The sequence below is a fragment of the Lonchura striata genome, chromosome 16 (assembly GCF_050655825.1).
Source record: "Lonchura striata isolate lonStrDom1 chromosome 16, ASM5065582v1, whole genome shotgun sequence".
In the NCBI taxonomy this organism is placed as follows: Eukaryota; Metazoa; Chordata; class Aves; order Passeriformes; family Estrildidae; genus Lonchura; species Lonchura striata.
Genome location: NC_140718.1, coordinates 5784524 through 5807540, shown reverse-complemented (window position 1 = coordinate 5807540; position 23017 = coordinate 5784524). Strand labels below are relative to the sequence as shown.

At 49.6% G+C, this 23017-nt stretch overlaps 2 protein-coding genes across 4 annotated transcripts in view; one reads left to right on the top strand and one right to left on the bottom strand.

The window, feature by feature from the left end:
• The window catches only part of LOC146765954 (uncharacterized), an 18084-nt gene extending 9829 nt beyond the window's left edge, over positions 1–8255 (bottom strand). Inside the window, exons 1-5 of the mRNA XM_085593512.1 lie at positions 7841–8255; positions 6154–6178; positions 5431–5487; positions 3268–3339; positions 902–1505 (exon numbers count right to left, since the gene is read on the bottom strand). Coding sequence (XP_085449638.1) covers positions 902–1505; positions 3268–3339; positions 5431–5457 — 703 coding nt within the window. The 5' untranslated portion in view covers positions 5458–5487; positions 6154–6178; positions 7841–8255. The remainder of the gene's footprint in view (positions 1–901; positions 1506–3267; positions 3340–5430; positions 5488–6153; positions 6179–7840) is intronic.
• Positions 8219–23017, top strand: LOC146765953 (uncharacterized). Of its 3 annotated transcripts, XM_085593639.1 has the most exons (7): positions 8449–8669; positions 9264–12838; positions 14155–14201; positions 15003–15055; positions 16629–16978; positions 20816–20987; positions 22862–23017. In XM_085593639.1, exons 2-7 carry the CDS (start codon positions 9281–9283, stop codon positions 22921–22923), a joined length of 4242 nt encoding a protein of 1413 aa, XP_085449765.1. In that variant the 5' UTR covers positions 8449–8669; positions 9264–9280; the 3' UTR covers positions 22924–23017. The 3 variants fall into 3 exon arrangements, with proteins under 3 accessions (XP_085449766.1, XP_085449767.1, XP_085449765.1); XM_085593640.1 differs by lacking the exons at positions 20816–20987; positions 22862–23017 and adding an exon at positions 20144–20573 and having other exon boundaries at positions 8219–8669; XM_085593641.1 differs by lacking the exons at positions 14155–14201; positions 20816–20987; positions 22862–23017 and having other exon boundaries at positions 8219–8669; positions 16629–16894.

Below are 23017 nucleotides of genomic sequence, written 5' to 3'. Positions count from 1 at the left end.
TTAATTGAAAAACGCCCCAAAATTTAGTGAGAAATAGAAATGCCCCAAAATTCCAGAGAAAAACACCCAAAATTTCAGAGGAAAAAGCCCCAAAATTCAGAGAAAAATTCCACAAAATTATTTGGAAAAAAAACCCCAAAATTCATTGGGAAATGCCCCAAAATTTCAGAGGAAAAAGCCCAAAATTCAGCAAGAATTGCTCCAAAATTCAGAGAAAAAAGCCCCAAAATTCAGCAGGATTTGCCCCAAAATCCCTGAAATTCAGCAGGAACAGCCCCAAAATCCCGAGAATTTGGAGAAAACCAAAACCGGACCCAAAATGGGGATTTCACCCAAAATGGGGGATTTCACACAAAATGGGGGATTTCACCCAAAATGGGGGATTTCACCCAAAATGGGAATTTCACCCAAAATGGGGATTTTCACCCAAAATGGGGGATTTCACCCAAAATGGGGGATTTCACCCAAAATGGGGAATTTCGGGACCCAAAATCACGGGAATTCGCCCCAAACTGACCGCGGGAGGCGAAGGCCAGGTCCAGGTCCCGGAAGGTCAGCACCACGATGTCCAGCGGCCGGAACCATCCCCAAAACGGCCCAAAATGACCCAAAACCGGGGGGATTTCACCCAAAACCGGGGGGATTTCACCCAAAATGGGGAATTTCAGCCCCCAGTGACCCAAAATCGCCGGAATTGGCCCCAAACTGACCGCGGGAGGCGAAGGCCAGGTCCAGGTCCCGGAAGGTCAGCACCACGATGTCCAGCGGCCGGAACCATCCCCAAAACAGCCCAAAGTGACCCAAAACCGGGGGGATTTCACCCAAAATGGGGGATTTCACCCAAAATGGGGAATTTCGGGACCCAGTGACCCAAAATCGCCGGAATTGGCCCCAAACTGACCGCGGGAGGCGAAGGCCAGGTCCAGGTCCCGGAAGGTCAGCACCACGATGTCCAGCGGCCGGAACACCATCGTGTCCACGATGTCCTCGCGCCGCGGGGGGAGGGGCGCGGGGGGAGGGGCGGGGCCGGAGGGGGCGTGGTCAGCGAGGGGGGCGGGGCCTGGGCTGGGGGCGGGGCCTGAGGAGGGGGCGTGGCCTGAGGAGGGGGTGTGGCCAGCGCATGGGGCTGACACAGTGGAGGGGGCGTGGTCAGAGGAGGGGGCGTGGCCAATGGAAGGGGCGTGGTCCAATGAGGAGGCGTGGTCAGAGGAGGGGGCGTGGCCAACGCAGGGGGCGTGGCCAATGCAATGCGCGTGGTCAGCGCAAGGGGCGTGGTCAGCGCAAGGGGCGTGGCCAATGCTAGCGGAGTATTCAAATGAGGGGGCGTGACCTGCGCACTGCGCGTATTCAAATGAGGGGGCGTGGTCAGCGCAAGGGGCGTGGCCAGAGGAGGGGGTGTGGCCAATGCAAGGGGAGTATTCAAATGAGGGGGCGTGGCCAGGGGAGGGGGCGTGGCCTGCGCAAGGGGCGGGGCGTCGGTGGACGGCGTCAAGGGCGAGCTCGAACTGGGGGGAAAAAGGGGGAAAATGGTAAAAAACCGGTAAAAAGCGGTAAAAAACAGTAAAAAACGGTAAAAAACGGTAAAAATCGGAGAGAGGTGGGGAGGAAATGGTTAAAAATAGGGTGGGGATGGGAGGAAATGGGGAAAAATGGTGAGAAAAGAGGAAAAAATGGGACAAAAGGGTGAAAAAGGTGAGAAAAGGGTGAAAAATGGGGAAAAATGGGATAAAATGGTGAGAAAAGGGTGAAAAATGGGGAAAATGGGGAAAAATGGTGAGAAAAGGGTGAAAAATGGGGGAAAATGGTGAGAAAAGGGGAAAAAATGGGAAAAATGGGTGAGAAAATGGTAAAAAAATGGGGGAAAAACAGGAAAAATGGTGAGAAAAGGGTAAAAAATGGGGAAAATGGGAAAAAATGGTGAGAAATGGGTGAAAAATGGGGGAAAATGGGAAAAAAGGGTGAGAGGTGGGGAGGAAATGGTTAAAAATAGGGTGGGGATGGCAGGAAATGGGGAAAAATGGTGAGAAAAGAGGAAAAAATGGGACAAAAGGTTGAGAAAAGGGTATAAAATGGGGAAAAAAGGAGGGGAATGGGGAAAAAGGTGAGAAAAGGGTGAAAAATGGGGAAAATGGGATAAAATGGTGAGAAAAGGGTGAAAAATGGGGAAAATGGGTGAGAAAATGGTAAAGAAATGGGGGGAAACAGGAAAAATGGTGAGAAAAGGGTAAAAAATGGGGAAAATGGGAAAAAATGGTGAGAAATGGGTGAAAAATGGGGGAAAATGGGAAAAAAAGGTGAGAGGTGGGGAGGAAATGGTTAAAAATAGGGTGGGGATGGGAAAAAATGGGGTAAAAAGGAGGGGAATGGGGAAAAAAGGTGAGAAAAGGGTGAAAAAGGAGAGAAAAGGGTGAAAAATGGGGAAAATGGGGAAAAAAGGTGAGAAAAGGGTGAAAAATGGGGAAAATGGGAAAAAAATGGTGAGAAAAGGGTGAAAAATGGAGAAAAGGGTGAGAAAAGGGGAAAAAATGGTGGAAAAGGGGAAAAAAGGTGAGAAAATGGTGAAAAATGGGGGAAACTGGGAAAAAAGGTGAGAAAAGGGAGAAAAATGGAAAAAAATGGTGAGAAAAGGGTAAAAAATGGGGAAAAAGGGAAAAATGGTGAGAAAAGGGGAAGAAAATGGGGGAAGTGAGAAAAAATGTGAGAAAAGGGTGAAAAATGGGAAAAATGGGTGAGAAAAGGGTGAGAAAATGGGGAAAAGGGGAAAAAATTGTGAGAAAAGGGTAAAAATTGGGGAAAAGGGGGAAAAATGTGAGAAAAATGTTAAAAATGGGATAGAAGTAATGAAAATGGCAAAAAAGATAAGAAAATTGTGAGAAAATGGTAAAGAACGTGATAAAAGTGAGAAAAATGGGAAAAAATGGGGGAAAAGTAAGAAAAGGTGAAAAATGGGATGGAAATGAGGAAAAATGGGAAAAAAGGGTGAGAAAATGGGACAAAAATGAGGAAAAAAGGGAAAAAAGGGGAAAGTGAGGAAAAAATGGGGAAAAAGGGGAAAAGAGCTGGGAAAGGGCAAAACTGGGCCAGAACTGAGAGAAACGGTAAAAAATGGCTTAAAAGTGGTAAAAAACAGCTTAAAAATGGTAAAAATGGGCTGAAATCGAGGAAATCTGGGAAAAGCGTCACCAAGGGCTAATTAGCATGAATTACATGGTGTTAATTAGCGTTAATTAGCGTTAATTAGGGTTAATTAGGGTTAATTAGGCCCACCTTGGCGCTGAGCGTGCGGAAAATTCCCTCGAAGGTTCGGCCGCTGCGGACGCGAACCTCGGCCGTGGAGCCCTGAGTGACCAGAGAGTGACCAATGAGTGACCAGAGTGACCAGAGAGTGACCAGAGTGACCAGAGTGACCACTGAGTGACCAGAGAGTGACCAATGAGTGACCACTGACCACTGAGTGACCACTGACCAATGAGTGACCAATGAGTGACCAGAGTGACCAATGAGTGACCACTGAGTGACCACTGAGTGACCAATGAGTGACCACTGAGTGACCAGAGAGTGACCAGAGAGTGACCACTGAGTGACCACTGAGTGACCAGAGTGACCACTGAGTGACCAATGAGTGACCACTGAGTGACCACTGAGTGACCAGAGTGAGCACTGAGTGACCAGAGTGACCACTGACCACTGACCACTGACCACTGAGTGACCACTGAGTGACCAGAGTGACCAATGAGTGACCACTGAGTGACCAGAGTGACCAATGAGTGACCACTGAGTGACCACTGAGTGACCAGTGACCACTGAGTGACCAGAGTGACCAGAGAGTGACCACTGAGTGACCAGAGTGACCAGAGTGACCAGAGAGTGACCAATGAGTGACCAGAGAGTGACCACTGAGTGACCCTGAGTGACCACTGAGTGACCACTGAGTGACCAGAGTGACCACTGAGTGACCAGAGTGACCAGAGAGTGACCAGAGTGACCAGAGTGACCACTGACCACTGAGTGACCAGAGAGTGACCAGAGAGTGACCACTGAGTGACCACTGAGTGACCAGAGAGTGACCAGAGTGACCAGAGTGACCAATGAGTGACCACTGACCACTGAGTGACCAGAGAGTGACCACTGAGTGACCAATGACTGACCACTGAGTGACCACTGACCACTGAGTGACCAATGAGTGACCAGAGTGACCAGAGAGTGACCAGAGAGTGACCAGAGTGACCACTGACCACTGAGTGACCAGAGAGTGACCACTGAGTGACCACTGAGTGACCACTGACCACTCCTGAGTGACCAGAGAGTGACCAGAGTGACCACTGAGTGACCAATGAGTGACCACTGAGTGACCAGAGAGTGACCAGAGTGACCAATGAGTGACCACTGAGTGACCACTGAGTGACCACTGAGTGACCCTGAGTGACCACTGAGTGACCACTGACCACTGAGTGACCAGAGAGTGACCAGAGAGTGACCACTGAGTGACCACTGAGTGACCAGAGTGACCACTGAGTGACCAGAGTGACCACTGAGTGACCACTGAGTGACCAGAGTGACCACTGAGTGACCAGAGTGACCACTGAGTGACCACTGAGTGACCACTGAGTGACCACTGAGTGACCAATGAGTGACCACTGAATGACCAGAGACTGACCAGTGAGTGACCAATGAATTACCAGTGAGTGACCACTGAGTGACCAGAGTGACCTCAGGGCCCCCAATATCCCCCAAATTCCCCCAAAATCACCTGAAATTCCCTCAAATTTCCTCAAAATCACCAAATCCCTCAAAATTCCCAAAAATCCCCCAAAATCCCCCAAAAATCCCTCAAAATCCCAAAAAATCCCCCTAAAACCCCCGAAATTCCCCCTAAAATCACCAAAATCCCCCCAAATTCCCCAAAATCCCCCTAAAACCCCCAAAATTCCCCCTAAAATCACCAAAATCCCCCCAAATTCCCCAAAATCCCAAAAATCCCCCAAAATCCCCCTAAAATGCCTCAAACTCCCCCAAATCCCCCTGAAACCCCCAAAATTCCCCCTAAAATCACCAAAATCCCCCCAAATTCCCCAAAATCCCAAAAATCCCCCAAAAATCCCCCTAAAATGCCTCAAACTCCCCAAAATCCCCCTGAAACCCCCAAAATTCCCACTAAAATCACCAAAATCCCCCCAAATTCCCCAAAATCCCAAAAATCCCCCTGAAGTCCCCAAAACCCCCCCAAATTCCCCCTAAAATCCCCCCAAAATCACCTAAAGTTCCCTCAAATTTCCTCAAAATCCCCAAATCCCCCGAAATCTCCCCAAAATCCCAAAATTCTCCGTTTATCTCCCCCAGACCCCCCCCAAATCCCTATAAAATCCCCCAAAAATCCCCAAAATCCCCAAAATTCCCCAAAATTCCCCAAAATTCCCAAATTTCGCTCACCACGCCGGCCGTCAGCACGTGCAGCATCCGGGAGTTGCCGTAGACGCCCTCGAACACCTGCAGGATTTGGGGCATTTTGGGGCTTTTTGGGCATTTTTGGGTTTTTTGGGCATTTTGGGGGTTTTTGGGGTTTTTTTTAAAGGGAATTTTCAGGTTTTTTGGGGAAAATTTTCAGGAATTTTTGGATTTTTTTTTAGGGCTTTTTCGAGATTTGGGGGTTTTTCTGGGGTTTATTTTGGGGAGAATTTGGAGGTTTCTGGGGCTTTTTTTGGGAGGATTTGGGTTTTTTGGGTGGGATTTTGGGGTTTTTTTGGGGAGGATTTTGAGGGGTTTTTTTGGGAATTTTTGGGGGGATTTTGGGGAACATTTTGATGGATTTTTAGAGATTTTTATTTGAGATTTTTTGGGTGATTTTTTGGGAGTTTTTGAAGATTTTTTTTCACAGATTTTTGGACATTTTTAGGGGGGGATTTTGGAGGTTTTTGGGTGAGATTTTTTTGAGGGGTTTTTGGGAGTGTTTGGGTTTTTTTCAGGGTTTTTTTGGGGGGGTTTGGAGAGTTTTTTTGGGTTTTTTTTGGGGGGGTTTGGAGGGTTTTTTTGGGGTTTTTTTGGGGTTTTTTTGGGGGGGTTTGGAGGGTTTTTTTGGGAGTTTTTGGGGGTTTTTTGTGGGGGGTTGTGGAGGTTTTTTTGGGGAGTTTTTGGGGTTTTTTGTGTGTTTCTTACCAGGGATTTTCCCGCTGGGAGGGACCTGCAGAGAATTGAGCGAGGGGGAATTAAAAGGAGGGAATCCCAAATTTGGGGTGGGCCAGGAGCCCCAAAACCCCTTAAATTAACCCCAAAGTCCCTTTAATTGACCCCAAACCCCCAAAACCTCCCAGAATCTCATTAATTTAATGCAGAAACGCATTAATTAACCCAAAGACCCCCCCAATCCCTTTAATGAACCCCAAAATTTCCCCAAAACGCCTCAAATTCCCCCAAATTCCCTCAGAATTCTCCAAAATCCCCCCAAATTCTCCTTAGATCCCCTCAAATCCTCCCAAAATCCCTCAAATCCCCTCAAACCCATTCAATTTCCCCAAAATTCCATTAAGACCCTCAGATTTTTCCCAGAACCCCCCCGAAATCTGCCCAAAACCCCTCAAATCTCCCCAAAATTTCCTAAATTCTCGCAAAATCCCCCCGAATTTCCCCCAAACCCCATCAAGCCCCCCAAAACTCCTCAAATTCCCCCCAAAACCCCCTCAAATCTGCCCAAACCCCTCAAATTTCACCCTAAATCCCCCGCCACACCCCTCAAATCCCCCAAATTCTCTTTAAATCCCCCAAAATCCCTCAAATTCCCCCCAAAATCCCTCAACTCCCCCTCAAATCCCCTCAAACACCCCCAAAATCCCTCAAATCCCCCAAATTCTCCCTAAATCGCCCAAAATTCCCCCAAAACCCCCTCAAATCCACCCAAACCCCTCAAAACTCCTCAAATTTCACCCCAAATCCCCCCCACACCCTCAAATCCCCCAAATTCTCCTTAAATCCCCCCAAAGCCCCCAAACCCCCTCAAAACCTCCCCCAAACTCCCCAAATCCCTCCAAATTCTCCTCAAGTCCCCCCAAAACCTCCCACACCCCTCAATTCCCCCGTTACTCCCTTAAATCCCCCCAAAATCCCCTCAAACCCCTCCAAAATCCCTCAAATTCCTCCCAAAATCCCTCAACTCCCCCCAAAACCCTCAAATCCCCCCCAAATCCCCCCAAAATCCCTCAAAGCCCCCAAATTCTCCTCAAATCCCCCAAATCCCCCCAAATTCTCCTCAAACCCCTCAAACCCCCCCCAAACTCACCAAATCCCCCAAACTCCCCCCAAAATCTCCTCAAAGCCCCCAAATTTTCCTCAAACTCCCCAAATCCCCCCAAATTCTCCCCAAAACCCCCCAAATTCTCCTCAAATCCCCCAAAATCCCCCAAATCCCCCCAAACTCCCCAAACCCCCCAAACTCCCCCAAAATCCCCCCAAATCCCCCAAACCCCCCCAAATTCTCCTCAAATTCCCGAAACCCCCCCAAACTCCCCAAATCGCCCCAAACTCCCCAAATCCCCCCAAATTCTCCCCAAATCCCCCCAAATCCCCCAAATTCTCTTTAAACCCCCCCAAACCCCCCCAAACTCCCCAAATCCCCCCAAATTCTCCTCAAATCCCCCAAATTCTCCCCAAATCCCCCAAAATCCCCCCAAACCCCCCCAAACTCCCCAAATCCCCCCAAATTCTCCTCAAATCCCCCAAATTCTCCCCAAATCCCCCCAAAATCCCCCAAACCCCCCCAATCCCCAAAATCCCCCCAAATCCCCCCAAATCCCCCCAAATCCCCCCAAACCCCCCAAACCCCCCAAACCCCCCAACCCCCTCCCCTCACCTGCCGCCCCCCTCCCCCCCCCAGCCCCGCCGGGGGGAGGGGCCGAGGCCGGGCCGGGCTGGGGGAGGGGCGGCGGCAGCGGCTTCAGCATGGCCGGGGGGGGAGGGGGGGGTCGGCCCGGGGCTTTTGGGGCGAATCCCGGCGGTTTTGGGGCCGAGCCCGGCGGTTCCTGAGGGGCGGAGGGATCCGCGGCGGCCGCGCCGAGCTCGGATCCTTCCGCCGCCGCCTTCAGCGCGCTCCGAGCCCGCCGCGCCGCCCCAAACCTCCCCCGGCCGCTTCCCCAGCGCCGCTTTCCCCTCGGGATCCGAGCCCGGAGCCGAAATCGCGACGTTTGGACCCGAAATCGCGAAGTTTGGACCCAAAATCCGCCGCGCGAAATAGTCCCGGGGCGGCCGAGGAACCGCGCATGCGCGGGGCTCCCGCCGCCAGGGGGCGCCAAGCGCGGGGCCGGAAGAGGAGGTGAAAGCGGCCGGAAGTGGAGGTGAAAGCAGCCGGAAGTGGAGGTGAAAGCAGCCGGAAGTGGAGGTGAAAGCAGCCGGAAGTAGAGGTGAAAGCAGCCGGAAGTGGAGGCGGCGGCGGCGGCCGGAAGAGGAGGTGAACGCAGCCGGAAGTAGAGGTGAAAGCAGCCGGAAGAGGAGGTGAAAGCAGCCGGAAGTGGAGGTGAAAGCAGCCGGAAGTGGAGGCGGCGGCGGCCGGAAGTGGCGGCGGGAAGGGGAGAGGAGGAGGAGGAAGAAGAAGAAGAGGAGGAGGAGGAGGAGGAGGAGGAGGAAGGGAGGGAGGAAGGCCCCGGGCCCGGCGAGCAGCGGCCGCGGGAGGCGGCGCCGCCATGGTGAGCGGCGGGGCCGGGCCCGGCGGCTTTGGGGCCAATTTCGGGGATTTTGGGCAAATTCTGGGGGGGATTTTGGGGGGAATTTGGGGATTTTGGGGAATTTGGGGGAATTTGGGGGGGGGGAGGGGAGACCGAGGGGTCCCGCGGAGGTTTTGGGGCAGTTTGGGGAAATTTTAGGGATTTTTGGGGGGAATTGGGGAAATTTGGGGGATTTTTGGCTTGACTTTTGGGGAGAATTTCGGGGGTTTTGGGGTGATTTTGGGGGGATTTTTGGGGGGGGGTTTGTGGGGTCACGTTTGGATTTGGGTGAATTTTGGGGAATTTTTCTCATTTCCGGAGCCTCTCCCTCACTTTGACCAATTTTCCCGTTTTTTTCTCTTTTTATCTTTTTTCTTTTTTCCCATTTTTTCCCATTTTCCCCTTTTTTTCCCTTTTCTGTTTTTATTTCCTTTTTTTTTTTCTTTTCCCCCCATTTTTTCCCTTTATTTTCTTCTTTTGTCTTTTTTTCTCATTTTACCCATTTTTTTCCCATTTTTTTTCCCTTTTTTCCCCATTTTTTTCCCATTTTTCCCATTTTTTTCCCCAATTTCCCAGCGCCCCCCCCCAGCGCCATGAGCGGCCCCTCGGGGGGGGGCTCCGGGCCCGAGGCCCCCCAGACCCCCCAAAATCCCGGGAATTCCCCCCAAAATCCCGGGAATTCCCCCCAAAATCCCGGGAATTCCCCCCAAAATCCCGGGAATTCCCCCCAAAACCCCCCCAGCTCCCAAAACCCCCCAAATTTCACCCCAAACTTCCCAAATTTGGCTGAAATTCCCCCAAATTTCCCCCTAAACCCCCCAAAATTCCCCCAAATCGCCTCAAATTTCCCCGAAAATCCCCCAAATTTTACCAAAACCCCCCAGAATTTTATCAGAATCCCCCCAAATTTCCCCAAAAACTCCCCGAATTTTGCTGAAATCCCCCCGATTTTCCCCCAAAATCCTAAAAATCTCCAAAATTTCCCCCAAAGTCTCTCAAATCCCCCCCAAAATCCATCGAATTTCCCTGATAATTCCCCAGATTTTGCCAAAATCCCCCCAAATTTTGCCAGAATTCCCCCAAATCTCCCCCAAAACTCCCCAAATTTCACCCAAAACTCCCCAAATTTTGCCCAAACCCCCTCAAATCCCCCCCAGGACCCCCCAGATTTTGTCAAAACGCCCCCAAACCTCCCCCAGGACCCCCCAAATTTTACCCAAAATTCCCCAAATTTTGCTGAAATCCCCCCAAATTTCACCCAAATCCCCCCAGATTTCACCCAAAACTCCCCAGATTTTACTGAAATCCCCCCAAATTTTGCCCAAACCCCCCCAAATTTCCCCCAAACTCCCCCAGATTTTGCCAAAATCCCCCCAAATTTCACCCAAACCCCCCCAAATTTTCCCCAAAACCCCCCAAATTTTGCCCAAAACTCCCCGGATTTCGCCCAAATCCCCCCAAATTTCACCCAAAACTCCCCAAATTTCACCCAAAACTCCCCGGATTTTGCCGAAATCCCCCCAAATTTCACCCAAAACTCCCCAAATTTCACCCAAAACTCCCCAAATTTCACCCAAATCCCCCCAAATTTCGCCCAAACCCCCCCAAATTTTGCCGAAACCCCCCCAAATTTTACCCAAACCCCCCCAAATTTCCCCCAGACCCCCCCGCATCCCCCCGAAGCCGGCGCCCCGCCGGGCTGGCGCGAGTTCTGCCGGGGCCAGGCCGGCGCCGCCGCCCGCGACTTCGCGCGCCGCTACCGAGCGCTGGCGGCGGCGCGGCCGGAGCTGGCCGGGCCCCGCGGGGCGGCCGCGCTGGCGCGCCGCTTCGCACGGAACTTTCTGGAACATTTCCGCGCCGAGGTGGCGCGGGCGGCGGCGCCGCAATCGCCGCGACTCGCCCCGGAAAGCGGCGGCGGCGAAGCGGCTGGAATCGGCCCAAAGTTCAGTGAAATCAGCCCAAAATTCACTGAAATCGGCCCAAAATCGGCTGGAATCGGCACGAAATCGGCGGAGATCGGCATGAAATCGGTGGAGATCGGCACGAAATTCACTGGAATCGGCACGAAATCGGCTGGAATTGGCACGAAATCGGCGGAGATCGGCACGAAATTCACTGAAATCGGCACGAAATCGGCAGAAATCGGCCCAAAATTCACTGAAATTGGCACGAAATCGGTGGAGATCGGCACGAAATTCACTGAAATCGGCACGAAATCGGCTGGAATCGGCACGAAATCGGCAGAAATCAGCACAAAATCGGCTGGAATCAGCACAAAATCAGAAATCAGCCCAAAATTCACTGAAATCGGCACGAAATCAGCTGGAATCGGCACAAAATTCACTGAAATCGGCACGAAATCGGCGGAGATCGGCACGAAATCGGCAAAAATCGGCCCAATATTCACTGAAATCGGCACAAAATCAGCGGAGATCGGCATGAAATTCACTGAAATTGGCCCAAAATTCACTGAAATCAGCCCGAAATCGGCTGGAATCGGCCCAAAATTCACTGAAGGCAGCCCAAAATTCACTGAAATTGGCCCGAAATTCACTGAAATCGGCCCAAAATCGGCAGAAATCGTCCTGAAATCAGCAGAGATCGGCATGAAAACAGCAATTTGCCCAAAATCGGCTGGAATCGGCCCAAAATCGGTGGAGAGCAGCACGAAAAGAGCAATTTGCCCAAAATCGACAGAAATTGGCCCAAAATCGGCAGAAGTCAGCCCAAAATCGGCAATTTGCCCAAAGTTCACTGAAATTGGCCCGAAATCCACTGAAATCAGCCCAAAATCAGCAGAAATCGGCTCAAAATCAGTGATTTGCCCAAAATTCACTGAAATTGGCCCAAGATTCACTGAAATCGGCCCGAAATCGGCAATTTGCCCAAAAATTGCTGAAATTGGCCCGAAATCGGCAGCAATCGGACCAAAGTTGACTGAAAATGGCCCAAAATTGGCTGGAATTGGCCCAAAATGGGATGAGATTGCAGAAATCGGCCCAAAAACAGCGATTTGCCCAAAATTGGCGGAAATCGGCCCAAAATCGGCGGAAATTGGCAGAAATTTGGCTGAAATCGGCCCAAAATTGTCGGAAATCGATCCAAAATGGACCAAAATGTGCCCAAAATCGGCAGAAATTGACCCAAAATCGGTCGAGGCTGACCCGAAATGGGCAGAAATCGCCCCAAAATGGGCTGAAAACGGCCCAAAACCGGCGGAAATCGCCCCAAAATCGCCGGAATTCACCCCAAAATCTCCGAGCGCCGCCCCCAGCCCGGCCCCACCCCAGAACGCCCCAAAATCAGCCCCGAAATCGTCAGATTTTGCCCCAAAATCAGCCCCGAAATCGGCGGATTTTGCCACAAAATTAGCCCCGAAATCGTCGGATTTTGCCCCAAAAGCGGCGGCACCAAAATCGGCGGATTTTGCCCCAAAATCGTCGGATTTTGCCCCAAAAGCGGCGGCCCCGAAATTGGTGGATTTTGCCCCAAAAGCGGCAGATTTTGCCCCAAAAGCGGCGGCCCCAAAATCGTCAGATTTTGCCCCAAAATCGTCGGATTTTGCCCCAAAAGCGGCGGCCCCAAAATCGTCGGATTTTGCCCCGAAATTGGCGGATTTTGTCCCAAAATCGTCGGATTTTGCCCCAAAAGCAACGGCCCCAAAATCGTCGGATTTTGCCCCAAAATCGGCCCTGAAATCGTCGGATTTTGCCCCAAAATCGTCGGATTTTGCCCCAAGAGCGGCGGCCCCGAAATCGTCGGATTTTGCCCCAAAAGCGGCGGCCCCGAAATCGTCGGATTTTGCCCCGAAATCATCAGATTTTGCCCCAAAATCGTCGGATTTTGCCCCAAAAGCGCGGCCGCGCCGCCGCTTCTCGCTGCGCTCCGTGGGGCGCAGCGTCCGCGGGATGCTCCAGTGGCGTCCCGGGGAGACCCAAAAACGCCGGAATTCGCCCCAAAACCTCCCGCAGCCCCAAAACCCCCAAAATCCGCCCCAAAATCCGCCCCAAAATCCCCAAAATTCGCCCCAAAATTCCCCCCCGGACTCGGAGCCGAACCCGCGGGACTCGCCCCAAACCCTTCGGGATTTGACCCAAAATCGCCGGAATTCGCCCCAAAAGGAGCCCCCGGGGCGCGCCCCTCCCCCCCAGGTGGGTTTGGGGCGAAAAAGGCGGATTTTGGGAAAATTGGGGGGGAAAATGGGGATTTTGGGAAAAAAATGCGGATTTTGGGGAAATTGAGAAAATTGGGGGGAAAAATGCAGATTTTGGGAAAAATGAGAAAATTGGGGAAAAAATGCGAATTTTGGGAAAAATGGGGGGAAAATGTGGATTTTGGGGAAAATGCTAATTTTGGGGAAATTGGGGGAAAAAATGCGGATTTTGGGGAAATTGGGGAAAAAATGGGGATTTTGGGGAAATTGGGGGGAAAAAAATGCGGATTTTAGGGAAAATTTGGGGGGAAAACGCAGATTTTGGGAAAAACGGGATTTTGGGAAAATTGAGAAAACTGGGGGGGGAAATGTGGATTTTGGGGAAATTGGGGGGAAAATGCGGATTTTGGGAAAATTGGGTGGGAAAATGCGGATTCTGGGAAAAGTTGGGGGGAAAAAATGCAGATTTTAGGGAAAATTGGGGGGAAAAACTCAGATTTTGGGTTTTTTTGGGCTGGTTTTTTTTGAGTATTTGGGGGTTTTTTTGGGCTGGTTTTGGGGGTTTTTTGGGCTGTTTTTTGGGGTTTTTTGGGCTGGATTTTGGGGTTTTTTTGGACTTTTTTGGGGTTTTTTTGGGATGGTTTTTTTTTAGTATTTGGGGGTTTTTTTGGGCCGTTTTTAGGGGGGTTTTTGGGCTGGATTTTTGGGGTTTTGGGCTGGTTTTGGGGGTTTTTTTGGCTGTTTTTAGGGGTTTTTGGGCTGGATTATTGGGTTTTTTTGGGCTGGATTTTTTGAGTATTTGGGTGGTTTTTTGGGCTGGTTTTGGGGTTTTTTGGGCTGTTTTATGGATTTTTTTGGGCTGGTTTTTTTTGAGTATTTGGGTGGTTTTTCTGGGCTGGTTTTGGGGTTTTTTGGGCTGTTTCTTGGGGTTTTTTGGGCTGTTTTTAGGGGGTTTTGGGCTGGATTTTTGGGGTTTTTTCGGGCTGGTTTTTTTTTTGAGTATTTGGGTGTTTTTTGGGGCTGGTTTTGGGGGATTTTTGGACTGTTTCTTGGGGTTTTTTGGGCTGGTTTTGGGGGATTTTTGGGCTGTTTCTTGGGTATTTTGGGCTGTTTTTTGGGGTTTTCGGGCTGTTTTTTGGGGTTTTCGGGCTGTTTTTTTGGGGTTTTTGGGCTGTTTTTTGGGGTTTTTGGGCTGTTTTTTGGGGTTTTTTTGGGCTGGTTTTTTTTTTGAGTATTCGGGTGGTTTTTGGGGCTGCTTTTTGGGTGTTTTTTGGGGATTTTTGGGGCTCCCTGACCCCTTTTCCCCCTCCCCAGGCGGCCTCGGGGCTGGAGCTGCTGCCGGAGCCGCGCCCGAGCCCCCCGTGAGCCCCTCCCCCACCCCTTAAAACCCCTCCCCCACCCCTCGAAACCCCTCCCCCACCCCTCGAAACCCCTCCCCCCTTTTCCCCTTTATTTTCCAATTTTCCCCTTCGATTCTCCTTTTTTTTCCTTTTTTTTTCTTTTTTTTCCTTTTTTTTCCCTTTTTTTTCCTTTTTTTTCTCTTTTTTTTCACTTTTCCCCCCATTTTAATTTTTTTTCCACCTTTTTCCCTTTTTTTCCTAAATTTTTTTACTTTTTTCCTCCTCATTTCCCCCTTTTTTCCTGCCTTGTTTTCCCATTCCTTCCCTTTTTTCCAGTTTTTCTTTTTTTCCCCATTTCTCCCATTTTCTACCCTTTTTCCCCCTTTTTTTCCCTTTTTTCCCCGTTTTTCCCCAGTTTTCCCCAATTTTCCCCATTTTCTCCCCCAATTTTCCCCATTTTCTCCCCTTTTCCCCACATTTTCCCATTTTTCCTGGAATTTTTTCCTGTTTTCCCCTCTCTTCACTATTTTCTCCCATTTTTTCCCATTTTCCCCGTGTTTTCCCCCAATTTTTCCCATTTTCTCCCCTTTTCTCCCAATTTTCCCCATTTTCTCCCATTTTTTCCCATTTTCCCCGTGTTTTCCCCCAATTTTTCCCATTTTCTCCCCTTTTCTCCCAATTTTCCCCAATTTCCCCCATTTTCTCCCAATTTCCCCCATTTTCCCCCCATTTTCCCCATTTTTCCCCCTTTTTCCCCTTTTCTCCTGTTTTTTCCCATTTTTCCCGATTTTTTTCCCGATTTTTCCCTTTTTTCCCCCGCAGGGACGACGTCGACGCCGCCTCGGACTCGGAGAGCGCCGAGCTGCTGGGACCAGGTAAAAACCCCAAAATCCCCCAAAATCACCCCAAAATCACCCCCAGAACTCCAAAATCGCCCAAAAAATCCCCAAAACCCCCAAAATCAGCCCAAAATCCCCCCAAAAAAACCCAAAATTGCCCAAAAACCCTGAAATAGCCCAAAAACTCCCAAAATTGCTGCAAAACCACCCGAAATTGGGCCAAAAACACTGAAAAAAAACCAAAATCCCCCAAAATTCCCCCAAACCCCACATTCCCTCCAATAGACCCCGATCCTCCCCAAATCCCCCCAAAAAATCTGAAATTCCCCCAAATTCCCCCCAAAAAAATCCCAAAAATCCCAAAAAGCTCCCAAACTTCCCCAAAAATCCCCAGATTTCCCCTGAATTCCCCAAAATCCCCCAAATCCTCCCAAAATCCCCCAAATTCCCCCCAAAAAATCCCCAAATCCCCCAAACTTACCCCGAATTCCCCAAAATCCACCAAATTTTCCCCAAACTTCCCCAAATTCCCCAAATCCCCCCAAAACTCCCCAAATTTCCCCTAAACTTCCCCAAATCCCCCCCAAATCCCCAAAAAAATCCCCAAATTCCCCAAAATCCCCCCAAAAAATACCAAAATCCCCCAAACTTCCCCGAATTCCCCAAAATCCCCCAAATCCCCCCGAATTTCCCCAAATCTCCCCAAAATCCCCCAAACTTCCCCAAATTTCCCCCAAATCCCCCCAAATTTCCCCAAATTTCCCCCAAATTTCCCCAAATTTCCTCAAATCCCCCCAAATTGCCCCAAATTTTCCCAAATCCCCCCAAATTTCCCTCAATTCCCCCAAATTTCCCCAAATCCCCCCAAATCCCCCCAAAATCCCCAAATTGCCCCAAATTTCCCCAAACTTCCCCGAATTCCCCAAATTTCCCCAAAATTTCCCCAAATCCCCCCGATTTTCCCAATTTCCCCCTTTCTCACCCCAATTCTCCCCGAAATCCCCATTTTTCCCCCCGATTTCCCCAAAATCCCCCTTTTTCCCCCCAATTTTCCCCAAATCCCCCCAAAATCCCCCTATTTTCCCCCAATTTCTCCCAAATCCCCCCCAATTTTCCCAATTTCCCCCTTTCTCACACCAATTCTCCCCAGAATCCCCATTTTTCCCCCCAAATCCCCCCAATTTCCCCCTTTTTCCCCCCAATTCCCCCCAAATCCCCCCAATTTTCCCCAAAATCCCCCTTTTCCCCCCAAAATCCCCATTTTTCCCCCCAATTCCCCCTTTTTCTCCCCGATTTTCCCAATTTCCCCCTTTCTCACCTCAATTCTCCCCCAATTTCCCCCAAATCCCCCCAATTTCCCCAAAATCCCCATTTTTCCCCCCAATTTCCCCAAAATCCCCATTTTTCACCCCAAAATCCCCATTTTCCCCCAAATTCCCCCCAAACCCCCCCGATTTTCCCCAATTTCCCCCTTTTCCCCCCAAATTCCCCTTTTCCCCCCGATTTTCCCCAATTTCCCCCTTTTTCCCCCCAAAATCCCCTTTTTCCCCCCGATTTTCCCAATTTCCCCCTTTCTCACCCCAATTCCCCTCCCCCTCTCTCTCCCCAGGCCCCCCCCCGCCCCCGCCGGACCCGGGGGGCGTGGCCTCGGGCCCAATGGGCGTGGCCTCGGCCCCAATGGGCGTGGCCTCAGCCCCGGGGGGCGTGGCCTCCGTTCCAGTGAGCGTGGCCTCTGACCCAGGGGGCGTGGCCTCGGCGCCAGGGGGCGTGGCCTGGTCGGGGGGCGTGGCCGGCGCGCTGGGGGCGTGGCCCTGGTTCCACGGGACGCTGCCGCGCATGCGCGCCGCGCAGCTGGTGCTGCAGGGGGGGCGGGGCGGCCACGGCGCCTTCCTGGTGCGGCAGAGCGAGACCCGGAGGGGCGACTTCGTGCTCACCTTCAACGTGCTGGGCAAGGCCAAGGTCAGCTTTGGGGTGAAAAAATGAAAAATCGGGAAAAAACGGGGCTGGGGGCAAAAAACCGGAGCGTTCTAGCCCAAAAAATGGGGATTTTACAGCCAAAAATGGGGATTTTAGAGGGAATTTTGGGACTTGGTGCTCACCTTCAACGTGCTGGGCAAGGCCAAGGTCAGGTTTGGGGTGAAAAATGGAAAATTTGGGAAAAAACGGAATTTGGGGCAAAAAACCGGAGCGTTCTAGCCCAAAAAATGGGGATTTTACAGCCAAAAATGGGGATTTTAGAGGGAATTTTGGGACTTGGTGCTCACCTTCAACGTGCTGGGCAAGGCCAAGGTCAGCTTTGGGGTGAAAAACTGAAAAATCGGGAAAAAACGGGGCTGGGGGCAAAAAACCGGAGCGTTCTAGCCCAAAAAATGGGGATTTTACAGCCAAAAATGGGGATTTTAGAGGGAATTTTGGCACTTGGTGCTCACCTTCAACGTGCTGGGCAAGGCCAAGGTCAGGTTTGGGGTGAAAAATGGAAAATTTGGGAAAAAATGGAATTTGGGGCAAAAAACCGGAGCGTTCTAGCCCAAAAAATGGGGATTTTACACAAAAAAATGGGGATTTTAGAGGGAATTTTGGCACTTCGTGCTCACCTTCAACGTGCTGGGCAAGGCCAAGGTCAGCTTTGGGGTGAAAAATGGGAAAATTGGGAAAAAATGGAATTTGGGGCAAAAAACCGGAGCGTTCTAGCCCAAAAAATGGGGATTTTACACAAAAAAATGGGGATTTTAGAGGGAATTTTGGCACTTCGTGCTCACCTTCAACGTGCTGGGCAAGGCCAAGGTCAGCTTTGGGGTGAAAAATGGAAAATTTGGGAAAAAACGGAGTTGGGGGCAAAAAACCGGAGCGTTCTAGCCCAAAAAATGGGGATTTTACACCAAAAAAATGGGGATTTTAGAGGGAATTTTGGCACTTCGTGCTCACCTTCAACGTGCTGGGCAAGGCCAAGGTCAGGTTTGGGGTGAAAAACTGAAAATTTGGGAAAAAATGGAGTTTGGGGCAAAAAACCGGAGCGTTCTAGCCCAAAAAATGGGGATTTTACAGCCAAAAATGGGGATTTTAGAGGGAATTTTGGGACTTGGTGCTCACCTTCAACGTGCTGGGCAAGGCCAAGGTCAGGTTTGGGGTGAAAAACTGAAAAATTGGGAAAAAACGGAATTTGGGGCAAAAAACCGGAGCGTTCTAGCCCAAAAAATGGGGATTTTACACAAAAAATGGGGATTTTAGAGGGAATTTTGGGACTTGGTGCTCACCTTCAACGTGCTGGGCAAGGCCAAGGTCAGGTTTGGGGTGAAAAATGGGAAATTTGGGAAAAAACGGAATTTGGGGCAAAAAACCGGAGCGTTCTAGCCCAAAAAATGGGGATTTTACAGCCAAAAATGGGGATTTTAGAGGGAATTTTGGGACTTGGTGCTCACCTTCAACGTGCTGGGCAAGGCCAAGGTCAGGTTTGGGGTGAAAAACGGGAAAATTGGGAAAAAATGGAGTTTGGGGCAAAAAACCGGAGCGTTCTAGCCCAAAAAATGGGGATTTTACACAAAAAAATGGGGATTTTAGAGGGAATTTTGGGACTTGGTGCTCACCTTCAACGTGCTGGGCAAGGCCAAGGTCAGGTTTGGGGTGAAAAACTGAAAATTTGGGAAAAAACGGAGTTGGGGGCAAAAAACCGGAGTGTTCTAGCCCAAAAAATGGGGATTTTACAGCCAAAAATGGGGATTTTAGAGGGAATTTTGGCACTTCGTGCTCACCTTCAACGTGCTGGGCAAGGCCAAGGTCAGGTTTGGGGTGAAAAATGGAAAATTTGGGAAAAAACGGAATTTGGGGCAAAAAACCGGAGCGTTCTAGCCCAAAAAATGGGGATTTTACACAAAAAAATGGGGATTTTAGAGGGAATTTTGGGACTTGGTGCTCACCTTCAACGTGCTGGGCAAGGCCAAGGTCAGGTTTGGGGTGAAAAATGGAAAATTTGGGAAAAAACGGAGTTGGGGGCAAAAAACCGGAGCGTTCTAGCCCAAAAAATGGGGATTTTACACCCAAAAATGGGGATTTTAGAGGGAATTTTGGGGCATTTTTGGGGATATTTTGGGATATTTTTGGGGATTTTTTGGGGATATTTTGGGGATATTTTGGGGATATTTTTGGGCTGATTTTGGCAGATTTTGGGACAATTTTTGGGGCTGTTTTTGGGGACGTTTTGGGATATTTTGGGGCTGTTTTGGGACTATTTTTGGGGATATTTTGGGCGGGTTTGGGGATAATTTTTGGGGATATTTTTGGGGATATTTGGGGATATTTTGGGGCTATTTTTGAGGATATTTTTGGGGATAATTTGGGATATTTTTGGGGCTGGTTTTGGGGATATTTTTGGGGACATTTTGGGGATTTTTTGGGCTGGTTTTGGGACAATTTTTTGGGATATTTTTGGGGATATTTGGGGATATTTTTGGGACACTTTGGGGATATTTTTGGGGATTTTTTGGGATATTTTGGGGCTGGTTTTGGGGATATTTTGGGGATATTTGGGGGATATTTTCGGGGTGATTTTTGGGTATTTTTGGGGACTTTTTGGGGATTTTTTGGGATATTTTGGGGCTGTTCTTGGGGATATTTTTGGGATATTTGGGGGATATTTTCTGGGCGATTTGGGGATATTTTGGGGCTGGTTTTGGGGATATTTTGGGGATATTTTTGGGACACTTTGGGGATATTTGGGGGATATTTTCAGGGTGATTTGGGGGTATTTTTGGGGATATTTTGGGGCTGTTTTGGGGGATATTTCTGGGATATTTGGGGGATATTTTCGGGGTGATTTTTGGGTATTTTTGGGGACTTTTTGGGATATTTTTGGGCTGTTTTTGGGGATATTTCTGGGATATTTGGGGGATATTTTCAGGGCGATTTGGGGGTATTTTCGGGGATTTTTCGGGATATTTTGGGGCTGTTTTTGGGGATATTTCTGGGATATTTGGGGGATATTTTCTGGGTGATTTTTGGGTATTTTTGGGGATTTTTCGGGATAATTTGGGGCTGTTTTTGGGGATATTTCTGGGATATTTGGGGGATATTTTCAGGGTGATTTTGGGATAATTTTGGGCTGATTTTGGGCTGTTTTCCACCCCGCAGCACCTGCGGCTGTTGCTGAACGAGGCGGCGCAGTGCCGCGTGCAGCACCCGCCGTTTTTGGGGATAATTGGGGATATTTTGGGGCTGGTTTTGGGACAATTTTTGGAATATTTCGGGGATATTTTTGGGGATTTTTTGGGATAATTTGGGGCTGTTTTTGGGGATATTTTTGGGATACTTTAGGGATATTTTTGGGGATATTTGGGGATATTTTTGGGCTGTTTTCGGGACTATTTTGGGGATATCTTTGGGATACTTTCGGGATATTTTAGGGATATTTTTGGGGATATTTTGGGGATGTTTTCGAGGCTATTTTGGGATAATTTGGGGCTGGTTTTGGGGATATTTTTGGGACACTTTCGGGATATTTTGGGGCTGTTTTGGGGGATATTTCTGGGATATTTGGGGGATATTTTCAGGGCGATTTGGGGGTATTTTTGGGGATTTTTTGGGCTAATTTTGGGCTGGTTTTGGGACAATTTTTGGGGATATTTTGGGGCTGTTTTTGGGGATATTTTTGGGACACTTTGGGGATATTTGGGGGATATTTTTGGGGATATTTTGGGGCTGTTTTTGGGGATATTTCTGGGATATTTGGGGGATATATTCAGGGCAATTTGGGGATATTTTTGGGGATATTTTGGCTGATTTTGGGCTGTTTCCACCCCGCAGCACCTGCGGCTGTCGCTGAACGAGGCGGCGCAGTGCCGCGTGCAGCACCTCTGGTTCCAGAGCATCTTCGACATGCTGGAGCACTTCCGGGTGCACCCCATCCCCCTGGAGTCGGGGGGCGCCGGGGACGTCACCCTGCTCAGCTACGTGGTGGCCTCCCAGCGGCTCTGCGGTGAGGAAGGGGTTAAATCGGGGTTAAATTGGGATTTAAGGGGTTAAATTGGGGTTTAAACTGGGATTTAAGGGGTTAGATTGGGGTTTAAATGGTTAAATTGGGGTTTAAACTGGGGTTAAATTGGGGTTTAAAGGGTTAAACTGGGGTTACATTGGGGTTTTGGGGGGTTAAATTGGGATTTAAAAGGTTAAATTGGGTTAAATTGGGATTTTGGGGGTTTTTGGGGTCTCGGGGACGTCACCCTGCTCAGCTACGTGGTGGCCTCCCAGCGGCTCTGCGGTGAGGAAGGGGTTAAATCGGGGTTAAATCGGGGTTAAATCGGGGTTAAATTGGGATTTAAAGGGTTAAACTGGGGTTAAATTGGGATTTAAGGGGTTAAATTGGGGTTTAAAGGGTTAAATCGGGGTTAAACTGGGATTTAAGGGGTTAAATTGGGGTTTAAAGGGTTAAACCGGGGTTAAATCGGGGTTAAATTGGGATTTTGGGGGGTTAAATTGGGATTTAGGGGGGTTAAATTGGGGTTTAAGGGGGTTAAATTGGGGTTTAAAGGGTTAAACTGGGGTTAAATTGGGGTTACATTGGGATTTTGGGGGGTTAAATTGGGGTTTAAGGGGTTAAATTGGGATTTAAAGGGTTAAACTGGGGTTAAATTGGGGTTTAAGGGGTTAAATTGGGGTTTAAAGGGTTAAACCGGGGTTAAATTGGGGTTAAATCGGGATTTTGGGGGTTTTTGGGGGGATTTGGGGTCTCGGGGACGTCACCCTGCTCAGCTACGTGGTGGCCTCCCAGCGGCTCTGCGGTGAGGAAAGGGTTAAATCGGGGTTAAATTGGGATTTAAGGAGTTAAATCGGGATTTAAAGGGTTAAACTGGGGTTAAATTGGGATTTTGGGGGGTTAAATCGGGATTTTGGGGGGTTAAATTGGGGTTTAAAGGGTTAAACTGGGGTTAAATTGGGATTTTGGGGGGTTAAATTGGGATTGAAAGGGTTAAATTAATGTTAACTTGGGATTTAAAGGGTTAAACTGGGGTTAAATTGGGGTTAAATTGGGATTTAAGGGGTTAAATTGGGGTTAAATCGGGATTTTGGGGGGATTTGGGGGGTCCCGGGGTGAAATTTTGGGGTTTTTTGGGTGGGGTCCCAGTTGGATATTTTGGGGTTTTTTTGGGGGTCCCTGGATGAAATTTTGGGGTTTTTTGGGGGTCCTGGGGTGAAATTTTGGGTTTTTTTGGGGTCCCAGTTGGAAATTTTGGGGTTTTTTGGGGGGTCTCGAGGTTAAATTTTGGGGTTTTTTGGGGGGTCCCGGGGTGGAATTTTGGGTTTTTTGGGGGGTCTCGGGATGAAATTTTGGGGGGGTCCCAGTTGGAAATTTTGGGGAAATTTTGGGGGGTCTCAGGGTGAAATTTTGGGGTTTTTTGGGGGGTCCTGGGGTGAAATTTTGGGTTTTTTTGGGAGGTCTCGGGGTGGAATTTTGGGTTTTTTGGGAGGTCAGGGGGTGAAATTTTGGGGGGGTCCCGGGGTGAAATTTTGGGGTTTTTTGGGGGGTCCCAGTTGGAAATTTTGGGTTTTTTGGGGGGTCTCGAGGTTAAATTTTGGGGTTTTTTGGGGGGTCAGGGGGTGAAATTTTGGGGGGGTCCCGGGGTGAAATTTTGGGGTTTTTTGGGGGGTCTCGGGATGAAATTTTGGGGGGTCCTAGTTGGAAATTTTGGGGAAATTTTGGGGGATCCTGGATGAAATTTTGGGTTTTTTGGGGGGTCCTGGGGTGAAATTTTGGGTTTTTTTGGGGTCCCAGTTGGAAATTTTGGGTTTTTTTGGGGTCCCGGGGTGGGGTCGCATCCGCCCCTCCCCCCCTGACCGCCCCTCCCCCCCCAGGTCGCTCGAGCCTCGCCGACCCCTCCCCCACCGCCGCCGCCCCTCCCCCACCCCCGCACTGACCCCTCCCCCTCCCCCTTTTGGGGCTTTTTTGGACAAAAAAAACTCCGGAAAACACCAAAAAAAAATAAATAAAAAAGGAAAAAAAAAAAAAAA